This window comes from Miniopterus schreibersii (genome assembly GCF_964146895.1).
Source record: "Miniopterus schreibersii genome assembly, chromosome: 1".
Lineage (NCBI taxonomy): Eukaryota > Metazoa > Chordata > Mammalia > Chiroptera > Miniopteridae > Miniopterus > Miniopterus schreibersii.
Window position 1 is genome coordinate 122319362 of NC_138101.1, and position 25625 is coordinate 122344986.

Below are 25625 nucleotides of genomic sequence, written 5' to 3' on the forward strand. Positions count from 1 at the left end.
TTTTAATAGCCTAACTTTAGAAAGTCATAAGTTATCTCCCAAGTATCAAATAAGAGCTGGTGACTCAAAGCATTCTACTGTATTAATGATTCTTCAAGATGCATCCTACATCCAAAGGGTTAAAAATTTTTAAAAACTGTGAGAGTAAAAAGGTTAAAGTTAAATTTTCAGAATGAAAAAGGTTACAACTGTGCCTGACTTGAGGTGGAAACTCTGGATTTTGCAATATTGGAACGATCTGTTTATTTTACTTTGTGGTGATCTGAAAGGAATGTTTATATATTTTTTTGCCTGAGATGACTGGTGTATGGAAGAGAAACAACCTCCTGCTATTAGTGACATTGAAGTTAATCTTTAAGATATTACTACTGATGGTCCAATAGCTCTCAAGGCAAGATTTCTGTCTTTTTCCTAAAATCCTAATAGTTAATTAGTAATACGGTATTGTATACTTTGAGAGAACAGGGAGCATGCTCCAACTTTAAAAGTAGTTTCATTTTGTACGTTACTGACCTCAGCAGGTCAAAGTTTGGAAAGGTGGCACAGAATATGTTTTTAAATTAGTATTTCTGGTTTCATCTTTTGAAGACATGTCTACATTGATTTTGACCTCTGAAGTGTTAAGTGATATAATGATATTTCACTACTTCTCAAATTTTGGCCAGAGACCCAGGGCAGATCAGAGCTACAGGCAGGCCAGTAGGCACATGTCTGGGACTTCAATTTAAAATGGTCACAAAAATCTCACTGAAATAAATTAAAAACATGGTGCTCGTTAATTCATGTTGCATAGGTAACCAATTACATAAATGGAAAAAATGTACATTGGGCGTAGTGCACTAAAATAGGCACATCAATTGGAAGTTTAAAACAATTTTTTTCTGGCTCTGATACACAATTGCATATTAAAACGTATAATGACAAATCTCATCAACTACACTTTACCTGCCGGATAATTTTTCAGACCAAATAATATATGGTGTGATGCCACAGGTGATTTAGTTCTAAACCATTTACTTCCTATCTTCAGAAACTGTCTGGTCTGGAAAATTTCAAAGTACAAGTAGAATGAGCTATGGGAGTACACAATAGGGGGCCTAACCCAGATTGAGGGATGGGGGCTTCTTGGAGTAGATGAAGCTGAGTCTCGGAAAAGAAGTAAGAGTTGCTCAAACAAGGATAAATAAAGGATATTCCAACTAAAGAAGGTTGTGGGTATCGGCATGGTGGTATGAGAAAAATTTTGCAGGAAATATATAACTCATTATGCACTTACAAATATGGCCAGTCCTAAAAAGAAGCCTTCATGTATGTGTAAAATGGGGAAGGCAGAAATTATCTTAAGAGGGAAAGAGTGTTCTCCTACTTTCCAGTAATTTCTGAAACCAAGAAAGAGAATCACTGGTGCTCTGATTGCTGGGAGGCCAATGTGTGGGAAATCTTGGGTCTGGTTGAGGACATGCTAATATCATTCATTCATTCAACATATATTTACAGAACACCTACTTTGTGCTAGGCACTAGGCATAGAGCAATGAATAAAAGAGACCAAGATCCCTACTCTTGTGAAACTCTGAGAATGAAGTGTATGCTTTAGCAAAGACACATCTGGCAAATAAGGTCCCTTTCTGGGACCTCACCTACAAGCCCTAGTCCAAGAGGCTCTAACCTCTCACCTATTTTCCACTCTACCCTCTACATCAAGACTCCCAGATACCAACTGGTTGTTTTTTATAACTAATGCTTTATTTCAAATTTCATGATGAACCCTCTTTTTATATTATATGTAGCTCTGAAATAAATTTGCTGTGAGCAAAGTATAGAGTGCTATAATATGTTCCTTTTAATAGTAAAGATAAATCAGGATATTATGCAAATACCCAAAATAATATTAGCTACAATTTTTGAGAAAAATTCATTTGTAAAAACCATTCCTTGAAGGTAGCCTATAAAGTGAGTTTTTACATATTTATGATTATTTTCCAAAAGTATTCTTATGAGAAAAAAATTAGGATGAACTGAAATATTTTGATATTCCAAAAAGGTCTGAAATCATAAATACTAGATTTTATAATACTTTAATATCTCTATCTATGTGCTCGTGACCACTGACTGTAGGAGGCTTACCTTTGGGAATCGCAAACATAACTCCTTGATCTCTTTGAAGCAAGTAAATTATCAAAACAAAGCAACCAATCTAACAAACCAACAGCTAAATGATATAGCAAGGAAGTTGGTTTTTTGGTCTTTAACGGCCAATATTTAGCTAGTTTTGGACTGAAATTTGTAGATTACGGTAAGATAACACTGCCACTGAGCTTTCTATAACAAAGAATGTCAGGCTAATTCCAATACACAAGACTGTATTTCCTTTAGCTGAAAAATTCATAGCTACAACATGTGTGTTTTTATTTAATAAGTTTCTCTTATAGGCATATATTGAACTTATTCATAATTATAAGTGTAAATACGGCCCCAGCTACACTTTGCTCTTTACTTTGAGAATATGCTCTAAACAAGTATCATGTAGTGGCATTTATTTAGGTTGGGAACACCCACTTGATCTTGTTTCCCGCTTAAGAAAATACCTGCTAATTGAAAGGCAGATTCATCCAGGGAAAAAGAGAAAGGAACACTTATATTTTAATGGGTAAAAAACTGAAAACTGGCTTTCAATTTATTTTATTCTGTTTGTTCCTGCTGTGGGTATGATGAACATACAAACTAAAAGCTGCCAATATCAATATCATGTAGAATAAACCTAAATGTTCATCTACAAGGTATTAATGAGACGGGGCCTCTGTGATGACATTGTCAGCATAGACTATTATTTTGTGATTCACTGAAGCACATTCCAAAACAGAATACAATAGCAAATGATTATTTATTGTAATGATAAAATGAGATATAAGTGAAATAAATCCAACTTAGCAAATAAGAATTTTCCAAATTTGAGCTACTAAGATCATTATCACAATTAAACAGATTTTAAAAATTAGAAATATAGTTTTCATGAATAAGACAATTCTAAATGTGTATGCATTTCAAAAACATCTGAGTGTCTATAATGTACCAAAGGCACTACTAGCTAATGGTATAAACTGAGTAAGAGCAGCCCTCCACTTAAGAAAATTCAGAGTGTAGTTGAGAAGGCCAAAAGTTACAATATAAACAAGGAGGAGGTACCTCTAATTTGGCTGGTGAATGGGAGGTGAGGGAGGCAACAGGTTATTTAGAAGAGAACAATTCCTAAAAAAAAGCATGGGACAGCATAGATAAAGGCACAGTAGCAAGAAAGAACAGCTGTGTCCAACTATAAGCAGCCTGGAGGATGGGGCCTCAAGGAACTGGAGAGAAAGGGCAAAAGAAAAAGCTGAAGAGGCAGTCATGGGGTAGATCACTAAGAGTCTTAAAAACCATGACATTATTTTGTGGAAATGGAGGACTTTTACAGAAAGGGTTTTTTTGCTTTTCTTTTTGTAGTGCTTGAGAACTGGCATTTTTATTTTTATTTTTAAATTTATCTTTATTGTTGAAAGTATTACAAATGTCCTCTCTTTTCCCCATTGACTCCTTCTACCCCTTCTGCCCCTGCCCCCACCACCCCTCCCCTTCCTGCCCCAGGCCTTCACCACACTATTGTCTGTGTCGGTTTTAAGAAGGGAAATGGCAGTTAGGAGTGGGGAATGGATCTCAAGAGAACAAAACTGTAGAGAAATTATTTAGGAGGCTATTTCAGTAGTTCAAGTGAGATATAATGAGGATCTGAATAGGGTACCAGTAGTCAGTCACTATAGAAATGAAAAGACAGATTCAAGAAATATTTAAGAAGTGAAATAGATGGACTTAGTTGACTAGGCATTCAGAAGGAAGAGCTGCTTTTTAAAGGAGGTTGCTGCCTTGGGTTTTAGACATTCTGAGTTTGGGATGCCCATGAAACATTCAGAAGATAATTTTCTATAAAAACTGACACTAAAGAGAAAGGTCTGGGCTGCATAACTGCACTTAGGAGTCCTCAGCACATAGGTGAGGGTTAAAATCAGAGGAATAAGTGGAGGCAGTCCACGGAAAAGACTTAAAGAAAAGTTATTATCATAAACAATGAAAAATTCCAAAGACATAGTTATAATAAAATCACAGTAAGGTTTTTTTCCCCTAGAAGAGACCATCTAGCTCCCATGTGCTCAGTATTGAGAGAAATAAGAGAAATGTAAGACTTATTTCTTAGCTAACACTTTGCCAGTACTTTATTTCTCACATGGATGTCTATACAGATGGTTTTTCTACATGGCTCCCACATCACAACATAGAGCTTTATATTTTTATTCTTCTTTATTTTGACACTTTTGTTATCACTTGTCAGCAACAGGATCATGAGCAGTGATTGAGAGGTGAAAGAAGCGTGGGGTTTGTGGTCAAAGGACCTGGGCTCTTCCATTTATCTGTCTGACTGTGGGCAAATTACTTAACTAAATTTTAGATTCCTCAATTGTAAGACTAATAATACTGCTTACTTCACATAGTTGTTAGAGGATCAACTTAGATTATGATTATGAAAGAACTCTGCCAAAAGTAAAGCTCTATATAAGTATTAGCTAACACCCTCACTATACCTTCTGTGGTGGACTACCTAGAGAGCATGAGAAGTGAAGGTTGGAACTAGCCCCAGAGAAGGCAAAACTTGAGTAGACCCAGAAGCCTATAACCCAGTAGAAGTAAGGGATGTGGAACTACGAGCAAAGTTCAGGTCAGAGAGCATGCAGAGCCATGGACAGAGCCAGTAGACAGAACACAAGTTTCCATGGATTGACAAATCTTTATACTGGAGCAACTGTATGACCTAGTGTAGAAGTATCTTATGTTAGTTTTCTAGGTCAGGGCTAACCAGACCCATGTTGCAGATTCTGATAAATGGCTATTGAAAATCCTCTCTTGATGATACTATCTCTTTAAAAAGAACAGGATGCTTTAAATCACACGTCATAAAGAAAAAAAAAAAGGAATTCTGGCCTAAGTGACAGACATTCAAATTTTAAATTTTGGGGACAGGTAAAGAAAATGATGATATTATTGAGTAATGTGAGTTTTCATCAATGAATAATTCTGACTAAATAGCTTAGACAATGTCAATAATTAAGAGAGAACATTGCATATGCAAAGAACAATGAATTTGGTTAGGACACTTTAGTTCTAACTCTATCCTTGCCACTAACAAGCCATATTACCTTGACTGATCCTGTTTTTAACTTCTCTAGGTCTGATTAGAAATCTGCAGATAATAATAAAAATGAGGCCTATTGTTTTATCTACTGCCTTCAATAAGTTCATTGGTTTATGTTGTTCATTTGATTCCACATAGGAGTTAGATCATGTGACACTTGTCTTTCCCTGACTGGCTTATTTCACTTAGCATAATATTCTCTAGGTCCCATCATGCTGTCTCAAAGGGTAAGGGATCCTACCTTTTTATAGCTGCATAGTATTCCATTCTGTAAAAGTCCGAGAAGATGCTTGATATGATTTCAATCTTCTTGAACTTCTAGAGATTTGTTTTGTGTCCTAACATGTGGTCTGCCTTTGAGAATGTCCCATGTGCACTTGAGGAGAATGTATATTCTGCAGCTTTGGAGTGAATGTTCCGTAAATGTCAATGAAATCCATATGATCTAGCATGTCATTTAGGGTCACTATTTCCTTGTTGATTTTTTGTGTGGAAGATCTATCCAGTAAAGTCAGTGGGGTGTTAAAGGCTCCTACTATGACTGTATTGTGGTTGATCTCTCCTTTAAAGTCCTCCAGAAGTTGTTTTTTTTCCAGCCTGTGTGAGTCTTTTGTTTTGAGGTGGGTTTCTTGTAGACAGCATATATTTAGGTCATGTTTTCTTATCCATTCAGCTACCCTATGTTTTGATTGGAGCATTTAATCCATTTATATTTAAGGTTATTATTGATAAGTACTTATCTATTGCCATTTTATTTCTTTAAGCCTATGTTTCTCTTTCTCTTTATTTCTACTTCTTATTACAGCAGTCCCTTTAACATTTCTTGCAATGCTGGTTTGGTGGTGACAAACTCTAGCCTTTTTTCCCCCTTGGAAGCTCTTTATTTCACCATCTATTTTGAATGATAGCCCTGCTGTATAGAGTAGTCTTGGTTTCAGATCCTTGCTTTTCATTATGCTGACTAGTTCATGCCATTCCCTTCTGGCCTGTAGAGTTTCTGATGAGAAATCAAAGGACAGCCTTACAGAAGCTCCTTTGTAGGTAGCAGATTGCCTTTCTCTTGCTGCCTTTAAGATTCTTCGTCTTGAATTTTTGGCATTTTAATTATCATATGTCTGGGCGTGGGCCCCTTTGGGTTCTTTTTGCTTGGGACTCTCTGTGCCTCCTGAACTTGTGTGAGTTTTTCCTTCACCAGGTTAGGAAAATTTTATGCTATTATTTCTTCAAACAGGTTTTCTAACACTTACTTTCTACATATTCTGGCACTCCTATTATGCGAATATTGTTATGTTTCATGTTGTCCCATAGCTCCCTTAAATTGTCCTCATGTTTTTTAATTGTTTTTTCTTTTTTGGTTCTCTGATTGAGTGACTTTTTTTCCTACCCTGTCTTCTAATTTTCTAATCTGATCATCAGCTTCCCCTAATCTGCTGTTTATTCCTTCTAATGTATTTTATATTTCTACTATGTCATTCTTAATTTCCTTCATAGTTTCCATATCTTTTCTCATGCTGTCGAGTATCCTTATGATCAGTATTCTGAACTCTTTATCTCATAGATTGCTTATCTCCATTTCATTTAGCTCTTCTTCTGGAGAATTCTTTTGTTCTTTCACTTGGGGCTTGTTTTTTTTGTCTCTCCATTTTGGCTGCCTGTTTGGATTTGTTTCTATGTATCAGGTAAATCTGCTAGGACTCCCAATCTTTTGGATGGTCTCTGGTGTAGGCCAATGTCAGACACTGTTTGTGACTGGCCTTGAGTACCCTGTTTGAAGCTTTAGGTACTCCACAGTTTGTGGTTCCCTCTGCTGGGGCTGGGTGCTTTTGGAAAGGACCAAGATGCCCACCAAGTTCTGCTTTCCCAAGCTCTGGGACCTGAAGCAAATCAGGTAAGGACTTTTCGAAAGCACCCAGAGGCTTATTGTTATTCAGTCTCTCAATGAGCCTCAGGCTGTAGAAACTGCACAAAGTGGGATGGCTCATTGCTATTTAGTCTCTTATTGAGCCTGAGGCTTTAGGAACTCCACAGGGTGGGGTGGGAGGTTTTCAATGGGTGGGGCAATTGCGCCCCTCTCCCCCCAGGCAAAAGATGCTTGGAAGGTAAATGTCTGCCTGCTGCATGGGGGAATGAATAAGCACAGGAATCCAGTTAGCTGCCCCCTGAGCTCCATCCCCCAAACCAGCACCCGTAGAATCTCCTCACACACCTCTAGTCCACTCTGCCCTCCCTCTGCTGGAGCACACCCAACTCTTGCATTGGTCCTTTAAGAGGGTGCCTGCATTTCTAGCCATCTCTCCCTGGCAGACAGAAGCCCTGCTGCTTTTCACAGTCAGATGTTATGTTCTCACCTTTCCTAGTTCGGGTGCTCTGGGATTGGGAGCCCAGCTTGGGGTTTAGACCCCACACTTCTCCGCAGAAACCCCCACAGCTGAGATAACCTTACTGACCTTCAGCTGCCACTCGTGGGAGCCCAGACAGCCCTCTTGTGCCTTTGCACTTCCTACCAGTCTCTATGTGGTCTCTGCTTCACGTCCTTTGTTATGAGGGTGCTCTTCAGTTGATTAATCAGGATGATTTTCCTTTATTTTAGTTGTAATCCCAGTTTGGTTCTGGGAGAGTGTCAGTGTAGCTTCTACTCTATCTGCTGCCATCTTGGAATCCAAAATCATGCCATTTTTGTTTTTTAAAATATAATTTTTCCAGAACTCTTTCAGCCTTAAGATTTTATAAGATTAATGTTTAATCAAATACAATGAGTACATGTTCCAAATTCTATTATGTAGTATATGAAAGATTAATTATGGGAGCCTAAGAAAACCATGAACCCTCTCCCTGTTTCACTTTTTAAACCATTTTTACAAAGATAAGAACACAATAATCAGCTCATAAGAGGTGGAAAATAAAAAGTGCTTATGGCCTTGATATGGAAAATACAAAGATTAGGAATAATAATAATATTATAATTGCCTATTATATGTCTAAGAAAGCTTTTAAAATTTCTTAAATTAAAAAAAAAAAATCATCTTCCATAGGTAAATAAAATGCACATTTACATAATTCATTTCTCAATCCATTACTGCTGCTTCTTAATACCACTGCCTGGTTTCTGAAAGGCAATTCTTAAGAAGGCAGTTTAACCAAAAATACCTAAGGAACAAAGTTTAAGGAAGAAAGAATGAACATCCTGCTACTTGACATTAATCACATTAACTCAGAGTACATAACAGACAGCTATGGCATTATTCCTAACTGGAAGACACTGAAATTAAAGCTCAGGGCTTCAAAGTTAATGGGAGTTGCACAAAATGCTGTATGTCAACTTAGTAATATGCCCCTAAGTTATTGTTCATGGATAGTGCCATTCCTCTGCTTAATCAAGAGTTAAAGCATGTGCAGGTATTCCCTATTTTTATAATATTATTTCTGACAATAAAGATAACAGCTATGAGAACAGTTTTTAGCTGGCTAAACCTGATGTACTGGTTTTGTTAATAAAAAATTCATGACAATTAATGAAATGGATCTATTAAGACAATCCCCCAAAGTAGTACAGCTGCCCCACCTACAAATGAACTTCTTATGACCTGTATTATCCAGAAAGAACTGTAGTAACTTGCTCTAAAAATTATTACACACAAAAGGTTCAAACCAAATCAAAGCATTACTCAGAAGTTGGCAAGATACTTCAAGTGAGGAATGCCTGATATGGCCACCTTTAATCAAGTTTTCATTTGCTGTTCATGTTCATAAGACTATTTCTGTAATTTGTGCTTTTCTAGCATATTAAATTTTAATAAATGCAAATCTACATTAAAAATCATTTTAAGATATTAATAACTAACACTTGGCTGTGTTCCAGATTTTGTACTTTGTTATTCCAACTGCACTGAAAACAGAGACTGTTGAGTAGCCATATCTCTTTCTTTTCATCTCAAGTCCTTAGTGCTCAAGTGCTAGGCAAAGAGAATAGACAAAAGAACTTTAAGGTTCATAATGATTTGTTTGATATGCTTTGACAAATACAACTAAGCAGAACATTTATTTTATATAGTTTCCCCCTTAAAAGTAATCCTTTGCTTTAAGTCATGCTTTGATTTTTAAAATCAGTTGAATGTCAATTATTTTTCTACTATATACATATATTTTCTCTCTCATTAAACAATCCTATGCACAACAATGTGAATGCACTTAATGCAACTGAACTGCACACTTAAAAATGGTTAAAATAGTAAGTTTTGTTATATACCTTTTACCACAATTTGAAAATGCCACTTGCTAACGGGAAGGTATTTCCTAGAAAAGCTCCTGTTAGCAAATAGCTGTGGTGGAAATTTTCTATCTACAGACAACTTATTTTTATTCTTGGAAATGGAAAGCTACTTAAAAACAACAATAAAGAAGGAGACTGCCTTTTTCTACTTATACAAATATATGTTTCAAATCCACTGACCCCCCCCCCAAAAAAAAAAACACCAAAAAACTTCAAATAAAGTTTAGGAGATTTTCAAAGTCATGTATTAGGAAGTTGAAGATTTAGAAAATATAAAGAAAAATATGAAAGAATCAGTTCAGGAGGTACAACATCTGGCAATTAGAAAACTAGAAAGAGACATCAGAAAGAAAGAAAAAAGGAGGGGAGAAAACTATCAAATAATCTTAAGAAGCATTTCTCAGAGATGAAAGACAAGAATTTTCAAACTGGAAGCACCTATAAGTGCAGAACACAATAAATGAAAGAAGAGCCACTCTCTGACACCTCCTTCTTAGACGCAAGAACACCAAGCTGGAAAAAAGAGGTAATATCTCTTCTGAGAAAAGTCTACAAAGGAAGACTGATTTGAATCATTGTAGAATCAGTTAGTGGAAGCAGAAAAGGAAATGAGTAATACCTTAAAAGTTTTGAAGAGATGTAATTTTTAAACTTGAATTCTGTATTCAGAAAACTCTACCATCTACCCTTTCCTTTGGAAGTTACTTGAACAGGGAATAAGCAAGAAAGAATCTGAGAAACAGGGAAACCAACCCAGTAGAATGATGAAGAGATATCCTGGGATGACGGCTTGCAGCAGCCTAGAGAGCAGCCAATAGGTCCAGGTTATAGCAGGAGGACAGAGGGCTCTGGTGAAAAGGGAACTATATACAACAGAAAATGAGAGTGGCGAGATGAGAAAAGCTGAAATAATAAAGCACAAGATCCAAGAAAAAGAAAGGAAATCAGAAATTTCAGACAGGATGAAACAACTGTACAAGAAAGTCATGGCTCAAATAAGATACACAAAATATGGTGTAACTTCAAGTATTTGATGGAGAAAAAACAATCCTTTTGTCTCAATCCAAAGAACATTCTCTTTTGGCACAGGGGCTGACAAACTCAATCCAAAAGAAAAGAACTATAATTTTTTTGAATACCACATGGCCCAGCATGGTTAATAATGTTGCTTTCTATTTTTCAAATAGGAAAATTTTAATTCTTAAACATCACCTTGTACATAAAGCAGAAAAATTTCATTCCTAGTTCCACTGAAGAACAGGTAGAGAAAAGAAAATTAAATTCAAATTCTCCTCCTTCATTCAACTTGTTGAATGCTTTTCATAACAATAAGAGTTCTTTAAATAATCTATGTGCTTGATATTTCAATGTTTTCCAGAAGTCAACATTTTGTCAGTGTTTATATGATACACATAATTATTTAAAATATAATCTAAGTGTGTGTATACCTTATTTGAGTATTGTGACAAGTATTGGTGGATTAATGCCTAAGATTTATTTCCATTTTTAAAACTGATAATATTGATAGCAGAACCCATTAACGGAGATTAAAAGAAAATGGAATAGAGCTATTGATTCTTAGAAATGACTTTGACATGGCAAAAATTTCAGCAACCTGTCTGATCAAGTACTGATGTATAGAACGTGAAAAATACTTCTCAGGTGACAGAAGAAAGAATGTGGTCTTGCTGCCATTCACTCCTTTGTTGGCATAAACCAACAAATTATTTTAAGGTGGTCTTTGAGACTTTCATATGATTTAGAAAATTTTCAAGAGTTATGTAAAAAAAAATACCTAGAGAACTTAAACTTGAAAATATAAAGGAACATGTCTGCCATGGAATTTCAACACAGTATGTATTCCTTAACAAATATTAAGGCAAAATCTGCGAGAGATCTTCACATACGTGAAAGACTACTGATTCTGAAATCTGAGATCCTGTTGTTCTTTTAGTCTAATTAATAGCGTAAAGGAAGACTTTTCGTTCTCTAAGATCCCTTTAGGATGTTTTATACCCTTGCTTAACCCTACCCCACTGGTTTTAAAAGCCAACAGCACAATAAACAATATTAACTTCCTTGTAAAGATTTTAAGACTATTTAATATGTAAGGAATAAAGTGAACTATTGAGACATTGAAAGCTGCTAATGATTTTGCTAGTTGTTATTAACATGTATTTATTGGTAAATCAAAAAATCATTTAAGAAAAAAGTCAATAGTTTAGTCAAATAAAAAGAATTTTCCTACATATTAGAACTTATTTATAATAACATCAGTTAAAACTAATACAATTTCCTGCCAGTGACACAGTAGGCACTTTATAAACTACTATGATACTAGAACTTAGAAAGACTAGTGTCAAACTAAATAGCATAAACACCCTGATTCACGTTCTTGTTTAGAGTATGTGTTGGCCTCTGCAACACTTCTCCAGTCCTACATCGGCCCACACTGGCTACGTAAAGGCTGCCCCCCTTCAAAGGAAGGTGAGCAAGCATGGAAGAGTCATAAAGGACTATTAGACCTAACTGGGATTTTCTTTCTGTTGTAGTGATTGACGTAATAACATGAAACACAGCTTTAAAGAGAAGCATTTTGTTTTCTGATAGTCAGACTTTTTTGTTTTGTTTTTAATTTAAGAGCATATCCAGTTTGCAGCCATGCGATGAGGGAGGTATTCTATAACACAGCCTATTTCTTTAAGAATTGTTTTATAAAGTCAGCCATCAGGAGTCCTGGACTCTGCCTCCAAATTTTGCTCTTCTGTGTCAATGGTCAAATCACCTTACCCATTTAGTTCATTTACCAGCATTAATCACTGTCCATCTATCCATATATTGAAAAGATAGGTACCTACATCCTTTAACTTCTTTGAGCAGAAAACACTCATTATGCTTATATTATAATTATTATTTAATTCTCACCTAACGACATGTTTATTAATTTTTATAGAGAGGGGAAGGGGGAGAGGAAGGGAGGAAGAGGGGAAGGGAGGGAAGGAGGGAGGGGGAGGGAGAGAGAGAGAAAGAGAGAGAGAAATCTATGTGAGAGAGGAACATCGATCGATCGTCTCCCGCAAGCACTGTGACGGGCCAGGGATGCAGCCTGCAGCCTAGGTATGCGTGCTGACCGGCAAACAAACCTGTGACCTTTCACTGCACAGGACTCCTCTCCAACTAACTGAGCCCCACTGGCCAGGGCTGTACAGCCTTCTAAAAGTGTGATAAACATTTCTAACTGAGATTAGAGCCAGAAACCAGGAGAACTACAGCCTAATCATCTATTCATCACACATATTATTATTAGGATCTCCTATCATCTGGACAGTATATATTAAATCAGAAGCTGGAATAAAAATTCAAATAAGACAAAGTCTCCGTTAAGGTAATTTTTGTGAATGATGTGAGATTAGGGTTGTTAACTTTTTATATATATTTATCCAGTTGTTCTATCACTATTTGTTGAATAGACTTTTCTTTCCCCTATGAATTGACATTATCCTCATTGTTGAAAATAAACAGACTACCAATTTTATTCCTGTTATCAATGTGGTACTTCTATCCTTTCATCTGTACCAGTGACTTGATATCTGTGACTTTATAGAATATATCTTAAAATCAGATAGTATAATTCTTCCAACTGTTTCTTTTATAAAATTCCTTTTGTAATTCTAAATCAATTGCATTTCCATATAAATTTTAGAATTATGTTGTTGATATCTACAATAAAGAGTGATGTAATTTTCCTTAGGATGGCGTTAACTACAGATAAATTTGGAAAGAATGAATATCTTAGCAATACTTAAGACTTAGAAAAGTCTTATTGCTTATGAACACTGTGTATTTCTCCATTTACTTAGGTTGTCCATAATTATTTTCAGCAACCTTTTGTAGGTTTCAGGGTCGTGGTTAATTCATCCTTAAACTTTTCATAATTTTGGATGTGACCATAAAAGAAACTAAATTTTTAAATTTCATTTTCCAATTGTCCACTGCTCATAGGTAAAAATGCAATTGACTTTTGTATACTGACCTGCATTCACTTGCTCTAGTAGCTTTTTGGAAGATTCCTTAGGATTCTTTATGTATGCAATCGTGCTCTCTGTGAAAAAGCCACCTTTACTTTTCAACTTTCAAGGATTGTGACTTCCTATCTGAAGCTGAATTGAAATGGTGAGTGGATATTCTGGCCTTGTTCTAGATCTTACAGAGAAAGCATTGGTTCTTTATCATTATTAAATATGTTAGCTGTACATTTTCCCCTACATGTTGTGAGTCAGATTGAGCAACTGAATTGAATTTTATCACAGTTTTTTTTCTGTATCCATTAAGATGACTTTTTCCTCTATGCTGTTAACATGGTGAATTACACTGATTTTAAAATGTTAAACCAAAGTTGCATTGCCAAAAAGCAGTATACTTTTTACACACTGTTGGATCTTATTTCCCAATGTTTGTTGAGGATTTTTCGAGTCTGTGTTCATGAGGAACACTGACCAGTAGATTTTGTTTCTTGTATGCCTTCACCTGGCTTTTATACTAATGTAAAATTGACGTCATCAACTGAGCTGTGAAGTTCTCCTCTAGTTTCTGAAAGAGTTTGTATTAAGATTGTTATTATCTTCCTTAAATCATTGACAAAATTCACCAAGAAGACACTTGGGCCTAGAGTTTTATTGTGGAATGTTTTAAATTATGAATTCAATTTCTTCTTCTTTTTCTTAATCCTCACCTGAGTATATTTTTTTCCATTGATGCTCTGAGAGAGTGGAAGGGAGGGAGGAAGGAAGAGGGTGGGGGGAGAGCGAGCGAGCGAGAGAGAGAGAGAGAGAGAGAGAGAGAGAGAAACATGGATCTGGAAGCCTTTTATTTCATGTTCATGCCTAATTGCCCTTGTGATAACTTCCAGTACAACGTTAAACAGAAATGGTGAGAGTAGATTCCTTGTCTTGTGATCGAAGGAGCAAAGCACCAGCCTTTCATCATTAATTATTATGTTACCTGTGGTTTTTTTATAAATGCCCCTTTCAAGGCTGAGAATATTCCCTTCTATTCCTAGTCCGTTGAGGTTTTTGTTGTTTTTTTTTAAATCATGAAAGGTTGTTGGATATTGTCTAATGCTTTTCTGCATCTATTGAGATGAGCATGTGAGTTTTGATTTTTATTTGTTTTACTTGTATAGCATTTTGTGTATATTTAGTTTTATATTAATGTGTATGTAATGTGCATGTATATGTGATAGTCTATTTTATATGTCAACTTGGCTGGGCCACGGTGCTCAGACATTTGGTCAAACATTCCAGGTGTTTCTATGAGGGTGGTTTTTGGATGAGATTAACATTTAAATTGGTGAACTTTAGTAACTAACGCAGATTAGTCTCCATAATATGGGTGGAGGCCAGAGCTTGAAGCCAAGGAGGAGGACTGAACAGCGGGCCTTAAAATCTCCTGGATTATGCCCAACAGGCTTGGGGCTTGATTGGGACCTGTGACCCCTTCTTTTTGATTTCTCCCTTTGGGAATAGGAGTGTCTAGCCTATGGCTGTGCCATTTTACATTCCCACCAGCTATACACCAGAGTTCTGGTTTTTCTGTATCCTGACCAAAATTTGTTATTTTCCATTTTTTATTATATCTATCCTGGTGTCTATAAATGTTAACTTTAACGACAGAGCTTTGCTTTACTTTGAGTTAGTTTAGGATGAGACACAGCTCGGACTGAGCACAGGTGGAGTTCTTCTCTACCAGTATATCTCCAAGCCTAAACTTGTGGCTCCAGTGAACTTACTGCAGCTCTCTTTAAGGTCGATCTCACGGACTATATTATGAAGCAGTTCTACGAGGCCACATTACAACGAAAGCTGCAGGACAGTCTTGTGAATGGAGTGCAAGACACCTCTTTTAAGGAATTTTAAAATCTAGTTTCAGATCACAGTGGGTCAAATGATAGCTAGGCAGAGTATATTTATTTCAATTTTTACACCTTACCAGCTATGAAGAGTATGAAAGAAACTAAGAATTAATGTACAGGTCAAAAAGTATGAGAGAAGTAATAGATAATTCAGGAAATATAGTACAATATATAGTATAAGAAACTAGCATACAATTATTAACTAAATGCTTTTAAAAATTTTTAATTGATTATAGAGAGAGAGGAAGGGAGACATACTTGTGCCACTTATTTAAATTTTATTGATTGATTGAGTGATTGATTTGAGAGAGAGGGAGGGGGAAGGGAGAGAGAGAGACAGAGGGAATCAGACAGACATTGAGCTGTTGTTACATTTATTTATGCATTCACTGGTTGATTCTTGTATGTGCCCTGACTGGGGATTGAACCAGCAACCTTGGTGTATCAGGGTGACACTTTCACCAATTGAGCACCCCACCAGGGCCTAAATACCTTTGAAAATAAAAAGTACTATATAGCTAGGCACAGGAAAGAAGTTTAGAATTATATATTCCAAAATATCATGAAAACAGTTGTGGAACTAAAAGCTCATTTTAATTTTTGTATTTTTGCATTTTATATTATATATATATTATAAATAAGTTTTGCATGGATGCTAAAAATGTTATAAAATACTTTGCACAAAATAGATATTTATAATATACTTACTGCTTTTTTTCTTTTCTATGCTGATTTCTAATTTTACAATATTAATGATGACTATCATATAATAATAAAAAGGGAGTATGTGAAGACTAAAGTGAATGATGTTCTAAGAAACAATAGCATCTAAATGTATATATATAAACATTAGAAGTAGAAAAAGAGGTAACTTGAAAAGTTCATTCAATGTTGTCTCACGAGAATGCAATCAGCAAGATTCTCACCATGGAAACTGTAATAGAACAAAGAAACCCGTTTTTCAACAAATAAATTATAACAAAAAAATAAAGGTGCAGTGGAAACATATAGACTAAAAAATATGTATCAACAAACTGCAATGTGTGGATTTTCTTTAAATCTTGATTAAAACCTACAAATTAATAAGACACTATGACAATAATGAGACAACTGGAAGTTTAAACTCCGACTGGCTATTTGATATTAAGAAATTAATGTTAAATTGTTTTTAACTGTGCTAATAGTATTATGTGGTTATGCTAAAATAAGTACTTATTTTCTTAGAGATCCATACTGAACTATTTATAGATTAAATTACATGGCATATGGGATTTACTTTAAAATGCCCGAGCATGTGGGTATGTGCATGAGGGTGTGGATGGAACAAGACTGACTGGGGGTTTATGGTTTCGGGGCAAGTGATGGGGGCGTGTTGAGTTCATTCTGTCTGCTTTTGTGTACTTTCAAAATTTGAAAATTCATTTAAGCTTTTAAAATGCATTAAATTTCATGTAAATTACAGAGTATATTTTTGGAGTATAAATTTCATTTTTAATGTTTTAAAGAAGATGTCCCAGATTCCCAAGGCTCTGTATCCCTAGGGAACACAGATTCAAAATTAAGTGCATGTTAGCACTCAAATTCCTGCAACTTAATCTCAGTCCCATACTGTAACTGATGTTCCCATTACAACTTCTTCACTTTTGCGTGTCCTGTTCTTCTAGACTACAATGCCCTTCCTCCTCCTCCTCTCTTCCTATCAGAGTCCTATTTTTACTTCAATTTCCAAGCATTCCATAAAACTTTGCCTATTTCAGTCTGTATAATTTCTCCCTTCTGCAACTTTCCATGGTAATATCAAATTATTTTATTTAATAGAATATAATCTTATTTGTTCATTTTGAGTATATTTTTTCTTTCTACTTAATTATAATTTATTGAGGGTAGCAATTGCATCTTATCCTTTGTTACTCTATTTTCCATAGGAGACTGCATAGTCTGTAGTAAATGTATATTCTTAATAAATTCATACAGAACTGACAATGGCTATTTGGTTAATGATTACTTCTAAATATGGTTAATGTTATATTAGTGGTTGTGTGGATAAAACATCAATACTACAATATACAAGTAAAAATAATGAGTATGTGGATAAAATTACTTTTGGGCATAGTATTTACCTTTTGTAGTCTGACATATGATATAATGCTAAAGCTTAAAGGTTCTAAAAGAAATTTTGAAGTAGTCTATTTATAAATCCAGACACTGACTGCAGTTGTAATCTATATAGTTTGGTTGAACACAGACAAAGACTGTTAAACTCCAAAGCAGGTCATATTCTATTATCATTTTAACATGTCTTTAACTTGGTCTCAGAGGTGTGCTTTATGTGATAACATATCAAGCATATCCAAATCAGGAAATAATGCAGAAGTACCAGTTTTGCTTCAGCAGTGATTCTGAGAGAGGCAGGGTTGGCAAAAGCTGTCTAGTACATAAAGTAAAAGGCCCAAGGAGCAGACGGGTTAGGTAATATTTATACTTCTGTTACTGGCCCTGCTGTGACCTATGGCAAGTTAGTTCATAGCTCTGTGTTTCAGTTTCCTCATCTGTGAAAAGGGATAATACCTCCCAAAGATGTTGAAGAGATTAAAGAAGATAAAGTATGTATGGAAATCCAACACACACGATAGAAAGAATTAGACACATAGCTTTAAAATTACATCCTTATTATTTTCTGGGGTAGATTTTATAACAGAAAGCATTGTGAGAAATGGTATATGTTGAATTTATACTCTATAAATATATGTTTTTAAAAAGGTAGAAGAAAAATGAAAATATTAATTTCCTAATTCTCAGATTTCTAAACATTGCAATGCTCCCATGTGACTAAACAACTCCTGAAAATAACTGGTTATCCAAAGCTAGTCAAATCTAAGTTCAAGCACATCATTTTGACTAAATATATTTTCAAAGTGTCCTACAACAGGGAAAAAATAAACCCTTTAATTCCAGTGAAAATTTGTTACCAATGAAAAATCAAATAATTCCATATTGCAATCACAATATTGTATTTGAGCCAAAATGGAATGTATTAACCGAATCTCAAAGAAAAGTAAATTACAACTCAGTATAAACTCAGCATAGGAATTATAATAACAAGAGTTGACTTTTATTAAATACCTAAGTCTATACCCAGGTAGTGTTCTTGACATGCATTATATCATTTTACTTTTTTCTCAAAAATAATATGAGGCAGGTATTATTACAATTTCAATTTTACAGGTTGGGAAATTGAGGCTTTAGATAGGTTAATCACCAGAATCTACACCATCTGTCTTCCTGTGGTGTTCGTTCTGAATTAAAACACTATATTCTATCAAAAGAATGAATGCAAAATAAAAATTTTACAAATAAAAAGATAAAGACCCAATTAAATCAGATTTAGAAATAAAGTTTTCTTTATGCAAAATATAATGTCTATTTTAAAGTCTATTTTTATGTCACCTTTTAATAATGTTACTAATTATAAACCAAAAAGAAATACCTATTAAAAACCAAGTCAGGACACAAAAGATTAATACTTGGTGATTTTTTTTGTTCGTTTTTTTGAGGTTCTGATTATTATCCAGTTTTCTTACTCAGTTTTATCTCAAAGGGGCATCTCTCTTTCCCACACACATGTCTTCAGAGAAGAAACTTAGCAGGCAACACTAGAGATCATTTGTAAAACACAGTAAATCTCTTGGCCTTTGATTTTCATAGTTGATTCACAGCTCAGTGGAGCAGGCTAACTCTTGGATTCTGCAGAAAAGGCTGTGGAAGCAAATAGGAGATAGGAGTCCTCAACAAAATGCAAAGGGTTGGCACCCACATCACAGGAGCCCAGGCCTACTGTGGTGGAAGACAGATCAAGATGCTTAAGGCACTGTGGTTCTGTGGGAGCCAGTGCCGCAGGAGGAGACCTGGAGCTGCCAGTCTTGGCTTTCTGGGTCTTTTAGGAGTTCAGTCCTCTCCCAGCTCTTCCTTGAGCAGGGGGACTTTGGTATCCAGTGGCTCTGTGACAAGGTCCTGGGGCTTAAAGGTAGGAGCTGAGCAGCAGCAGAAGTGGGGCAGAGTGATGAGAACTCCACTCCCTACAAGAAGGAAGGCCCCAGCCACCATAAAAGCAGCTGTGTAGGTGCCTGTCACATCCTGGAGACAGCCTGATAGAGGAGCCCTCAGGAGTCCCCCGATGCTTCCTACCATCCCCTGATGCCACAGTATCTCCTTCCAGTCCCCACCAGGTGAGGCAGCGTGGGGAAGGCCAGTGGGGTCAGGGCCCCTGATGCAAAGCCATAAGCCATGGCTAGAGCCAGCAGGGCTGTGGGAGCCTGAGCCATGGGGAACAGGGCCAGTGACACTCCAGTCAGGGTAGTGCCACAGGCCCTGGGACTGCCTCTCCTAGCCACCCCAAAACCACCTGCCCCACGAGGACAGAAATGGCAACCACCGAGAGCAGGAAGGCAGCAGGCAGCGGATCCCAGTCCAGGTCCCGGAGATGGGCCACCGGGTGCACACAGGGAGTGAAGCAGCCAGTGCTGATCGGGGTGAGAGCAACAGTGTAAGGGAGGAAGGGGCCGTGATGGGGGAGGGGGGCGAGCTGGGCCCCAGGGCCAGGCAGGGGGAGTGGGCGGAGGGAGCGGCGGCCACCAGCAGCAGGGTGCCCCGCCAGGCATCGTGGCCGAGCAGCCACTGGAAGAGGGGGGCAAAGGCAAAGGAGGAGACGCCCGCGCCAGTGAATGCCAGGCCCAGGGCCAGGGGCCGCGGGGACCGCAGGTGAGGCGGGGAGGAGACAGGCAGGCCAGGGTCGGAGCGAAGGTCTAGGCCCGCCCGGCGCTCAGGTGCAGGTGGGCCGAGGCGCTAGCGAAGGCGGCGAGCAGCGTCCCCGGCGCGGCCAGAGGCCCCCGCCAAGGCCCGGACTCCGCGCTCAGGGTGCTGCCCGCTGGGCTCCGGGACTGCCGCACGGCGACCCCCGCGGGGCCATGCGGGGACCCGCTGCCGCTCCTCCGCCGCCGCCACAAAGCCCGCGCGGAAGACGCTGAGGAGCGGGCAGCCTGGCCCCGCGCCCCGGGAAGGGCTCGCGCGCCCCCACCCAGGGAGGGAGCGGGCCGCGGCCACGGAGAGCGGGCGGGAGCAAGGCTCAGGGCGCTCCTCCTCCGCGCGCCCGGGCAGGAACGGCCGGGGAAGAGCGCGGCACCGCGAGCGCTCGGGGCCGCCGCCAGGCTGCGCGAGGCCGGCGCCGGTCTGCAGGGGCGGGGGCGGGGCGACCCGGCCCGGGAACTGCCCGCGGGAGCCCTGGGCGCGGCTCCGCTGGGCGCCCGGCGGGCAGGGCGCGGGCTGGGGCGGGAGGCGGAGGCGGAGGCGGGAGCGGCTGGGTCTGGGCCCCGCACCCGGGCGCACCATTCTCCGGGTGGATTATCTATTTTATCGTTGCAAGTGGCAGCACCTGGCCACCCTGGCCACGGCCAGCATCCCTGCCCACAGCTCGCACGGCTCCTAATACTTGACTTTTTAATTTCATCTTAGTTTTCAGGTAAGAGTAGGATAAGCAAAAAGTGGTTATTTCAATCCTGAATCATATAGAACAAAACAAAACAAATATTCAAAAACAAATGAAACCGAAACAAACAGAATCAGGAAATGTATACAGCTTAATGGAGTCAACAGTGTGTCCAACTTTCTAGAACAAATTTAGAAAATTTTCATCCTTTACAGTTCAGAACAGCTAACCAAGCTTGACAGGTCAACTAAACTTTACATGGATTTAAGTGAATTAAAATAGTTATCAGATCAATAATGTCTAGTAAAACCAAACAAAAATCCCCAGGCTTTTGAATTTGATTGTTTTGTATAGCAACTGAAATTGTTTATTTCTGATCTAATCAGAAGCAGTTATTTGGGGAAATACCTGGAACCATATTAATAGAATACTGATAGTCATAAAGCCCTTATAAGCCCAAAGGGAACAAGATATACTGAACAATAACATTAAAAACTTAACAACTAAGCAGAATAGCAAATTAAACCCCAATAAACTCAGAAGTTTCACAAATATCTTGGGTTTGAAATAGAGGAACAAAATATTTTTATGTTGACAGTTCATGGAACAAATTTTTGTTTGGAATTATGGAAAAAAGTTAATTAGCCTATTTTTACCTTTGCAAACTTCCAAGGACAACTACTTCTTGATTTAAAATGTGAAAACTCTAGCTATTTCATATATAATTGAGACTGGAATATTTACACATCTAAATGCCTAACTGCAGGTAAACATTTGTCCTGTTGGGAGAGGCCCAGGTGGAAGGGCCCCATGGCAAAATGACAATTAAGTCCCGGATGTCTGACTGTACTGCCAGTACCACCAAGTCTTAAAAATATTGCTGGATCATCATCGTCATCCTCAGTCAATATTTGCTAAGCTCTTTAGGACAGCAGTGGCATTAGAAAGTTTATAGAAATCAACAGTAGCTCAAAGATCTTTGTTTATTATATCTTGTTCTGTATATTAACATTATTTTTTGATTTTGCTATCAATGAATCAGAATGTTTCTGAACAAAGGTCTTCAATTATTAGCTATTATTTCCATTTGTCAAATATTTTAAAGTAGTTCAGATTCAGTAAAACTTTAATGCATTTAATAATACATATATGTCATGTATAGAAAGCAAAGAGAAAACATTTATAATTCAAATATGCTACATAAATCTAGTTTACTGAGTGAAGTCTCTTGAAATACGAAGGAATTCTCTCCTTTCACTGTCATTTCTGGTCATAGTTAATGTTCACAGGGTTAAGGATTTTTAAAAGGCACCCTTTTCCTCACTAACCTGTCACGGGCCCCTGCTTCTACCAAGTGGTAGAAGAATGTTAAGATTAATACTTCTTTTAAAGTTGGTAATGTTTTTCTTAACATTTTATTATTTAAAAGTACCTGAATTTATGAAATGTGAAGCACTTTAAAAAGTGTAAAGTATCTGGCAAACTAAAAGCCTAAGTGAGGTTATCATTTATCAGGATCTAACTAAAAATGTGGGTGAATCTACACTTGATTGTCATTCCCTTATATATCTCATCTTTTTCATAAAGCACAACACTAATCTACTAAAGAAAATGAAGTTCAATATCATATATACATACATATCTATTTTTCAGATTGCTTATTTCTACGCATAAAATTTAAGTTGTGCAGGTTATTATGAATAAAGATACTTTTATTTTTTATTTTATTTATTTCAATTTATCTTTATTGTTAAAAGTATTACAGGCCCCCTTTTCCCCCCATTGGCCCCCTCAAACCTGCACCCCCCATCAGGCCTTCACTGCACTATTGTCTGTGTCCATGTGTTATGCATATATGCATATAAATTCTTTGGCTAATCCTCCCCACCCCCCTGAGATTCATCAGTCTGTTCCATACTTCCATGTCTCTGGATCTATTTTGTTTTACAAACTCATTTTTACATAAAAGTAACACACATAAAAAATTCTAATACTTTATTAGTGTATAAAATGCAAGTTAAAATTTCCTTTCCTCTTACTCAGCACACATACAATAAATCTAACTGCTAGAGTCAATCTCATTTCCCAAAAAACCTGCTGTTAAAGTTCTGATGTATCACAATGTTTAAGCATATATAAATATGGTTAGTGTTATGTAGGCATGTCTACTATGAAGAAAAATAAAGGAGGGTAACAAATAGAGCAATGCAGTGAGTAGGTAGGCTCTTTTAGATAGTGTGTGCGGTCAGGAACATTTAAGCAAAAAGTTGAACAAAGTGAAGGAGCAGACTTGTGCTCTTTGGGGGTGGGGGCAGATCATTCCAGGCAGAGAAAAAAGAAGTCAAGGCTCTGAGATGGGAGCATTCTTAAAATGTTTGAGATGATAAGGGAGCTAATGAGGCTGGAATGAAGCAAGAGTAGAAACATGTTAAGCAATGAGGTTAGAGGGGCATCCAGGGGCCAGGGAATATGTCTATTTGTACAAATACTCTTTTTTTAAAATAAATAAGATCACAGAATACACCTGGGGTCACAAATTTAAATGCCTATATGACAAAGGCACATGACTGTAAATGCATGAGGTAGGCAGGATGGGAACTGTGGTGACATGGAGAGTGCATGCCCCTTTTAGACAAAGTAGCTTCTAATTAGCCCCAATATTTTTAGCTTTAAAAAATTGTTCAAATGCACAGGTGTGATGGTTAACTTTATGTGTCAACTCATCTAGGCTATGGTACCCAGATATGTTTTTAAACAGGAGTCTCGATGATGCTGTAAAGGGATTTTTTAGATATGATTAACATTTATATCAGTAGACTTTGAGGAAAGCAAATAACTCTCCACAATATGGGTGGGCCTCAGCCAACCTGTTGAAGACTTTAAAAGAAAGGCTTAGATTCCCCCAAGGTAGAAGGAATTCTGCATCTTCGGACTCATGACTGCAACATAAACTCTTCTCTGGTTCTCCAGTCAGCAGGCTTGCCCTGTACATTTTGAACTTGCCAGCCACCACAACTGCATGAGCCAATTTCTTAAAATAACCCCCTTCCCCGTATATACATAGTCTATTGCTTCTGTTTCTCTGAAGAACCTTGACTAATGCACATGCCATAATCCTAAGGCTCCCATGTTGGCAGATATTCCAGTTTTTATTTTGACAATTAAATTAATATTTTTAAACCCTGTGCTGACTAAAGAAAACACTCATAGGAAATATTTTATTTTTTTCACGATAAGAAACAATACTACAATGAAAATGAGATAATGATATTGTTTCCTTTTTTTTTTTTTAATTTCAAGAAAGGTAAAATTCAAACAAATGTTTCTGATAATGGTTTTTGAATGTGAACACTGTTGGCCTGGATAAAATAAACTTTGCTGGCAGATGATATACTACTTTATTACCTGGAGACTTTGTTTTGCCTCACACATCTGCAAACAACTAACTAATATGCTGGAATAGGTCCATGTTACATCTAATCACTTCATTCAGCGCGGAGCTATTATTATATTCATTTCACAGACTACCACTCTGCAGAAAAAAATTTTAATCTGAAGAAACTTTCAATCTGGTGTTAAATTTGATTGTTCATTCATTTGTTTGGCAAATATTTACTGAAGCTCTGCTATATATAATTCCCTTGGTAGGGGAATTAAGAGAACAATTCATACAGCCATCACATGGGAAAGCAGGAGTTATGTATTGTGAGAGAGCCACTGTGAATAAGTATGATAGTTTTGGGTAGAATAAAATAACTTCTGGGTGACGTCAGATCAATGGCGGTGTGAGAGATACCCTTGTCCTTTCCCCCTGAAATTTTGACACATTAACCAACTATAATTCAATACTATCATTCAACAAAGAATTCCCTATTCAATACAGAGGCACGCCTGAGAGACCCGTGCATTGAAACATCTAAAGGTGAGCAACTGGGAATAAGTGGGAATAAGCAGGAATAAGTGGGGAGCCAAGAAGGGAGGAAAGCTCAGATGGCCCTCAGACACAACCCTGCAGCTGGAGCTCAAGGCTCAGAGCAGTGGGGAGAGGGGAAGAAGCTGGCAGTAGCTGGTGCTTCCTTCAGTCAGGAGGAACAGAGAGCTTCAGGGGCCAGTCCAGCATGGTGAGCAGAGTGATTGAGCCAGCAGAAGCCTGACAGAGTGCGGGATTCTGCTGTGCAGATATCCACTGTCAGGTGGGGGTGTTTCTGACAAAGAAATGGAACCACAGAGCTCCGCAGCCCCTTGAACTCCCAAAACTCACTTCCTGTTGGCCTCAGTGTAGGGTCAAGGAACATTTTATCTGTAAACCAAGAGCTATTGCAGTAGAACTTCTGTTTCCCTCTGTGACTGATCTCCAGGATTGGTGCTTGGGGCTAGACCCATGGAGGTCCGGGGATTGGGGTCGCCATTAGGGTGAGGGCAAAGTAAATCCCACCCCCAAGTAGCACAGCTGTACTATCTTATGGAAGCCATGGAGGTCAAGTTTGGGAGAACACAGAGGTAAAAAAAATTGTAATTCACACCATCTACTGGAAAATAGTAGAAAGAACTCTTTAGAGAATGCTACTATCAGAGGGAAATTTATGCCTAGACAAAGGAGAGTAGCAAGTACCATGAATAACCATGGTAACAACGATGATCAGAAAGAAAATAAAAAATCCTCAGAAAGCAAGCTGGAACACATGGAAATATGTGATATAAATGACAGAGATTTCAAGGCTGCAGTTCTGAAAATACTCAAT

The 25625-nt window shown here is 37.7% G+C and overlaps 1 protein-coding gene and 1 pseudogene across 5 annotated transcripts in view; both read right to left on the reverse strand.

Annotated features, from left to right (window-relative positions):
* Positions 1-25625, reverse strand: part of MIPOL1 (mirror-image polydactyly 1) — a 270347-nt gene that overhangs the window by 63907 nt on the left and 180815 nt on the right. Inside the window, exon 13 of one of the 4 annotated variants that reach the window (XM_081155069.1) lies at positions 16229-16335. The exons of 2 other annotated variants lie outside the window; for them this stretch is intronic. In XM_081155069.1, the coding sequence (XP_081011195.1) occupies positions 16287-16335 (49 nt within the window). In that variant the 3' untranslated portion in view covers positions 16229-16286. Of the gene's footprint in view, positions 1-16228; positions 16336-19077; positions 19158-25625 lie in introns of those variants that run through there. One more of the 4 variants, XM_081155070.1, reaches the window with a different exon arrangement.
* LOC308563453 (monocarboxylate transporter 13 pseudogene) lies at positions 19347-20786 on the reverse strand (annotated as a pseudogene). Its single transcript has 2 exons — positions 20292-20786; positions 19347-20203 (listed from the first exon to the last, which is right to left on the reverse strand). The product of its transcript is annotated as a monocarboxylate transporter 13 pseudogene (transcript).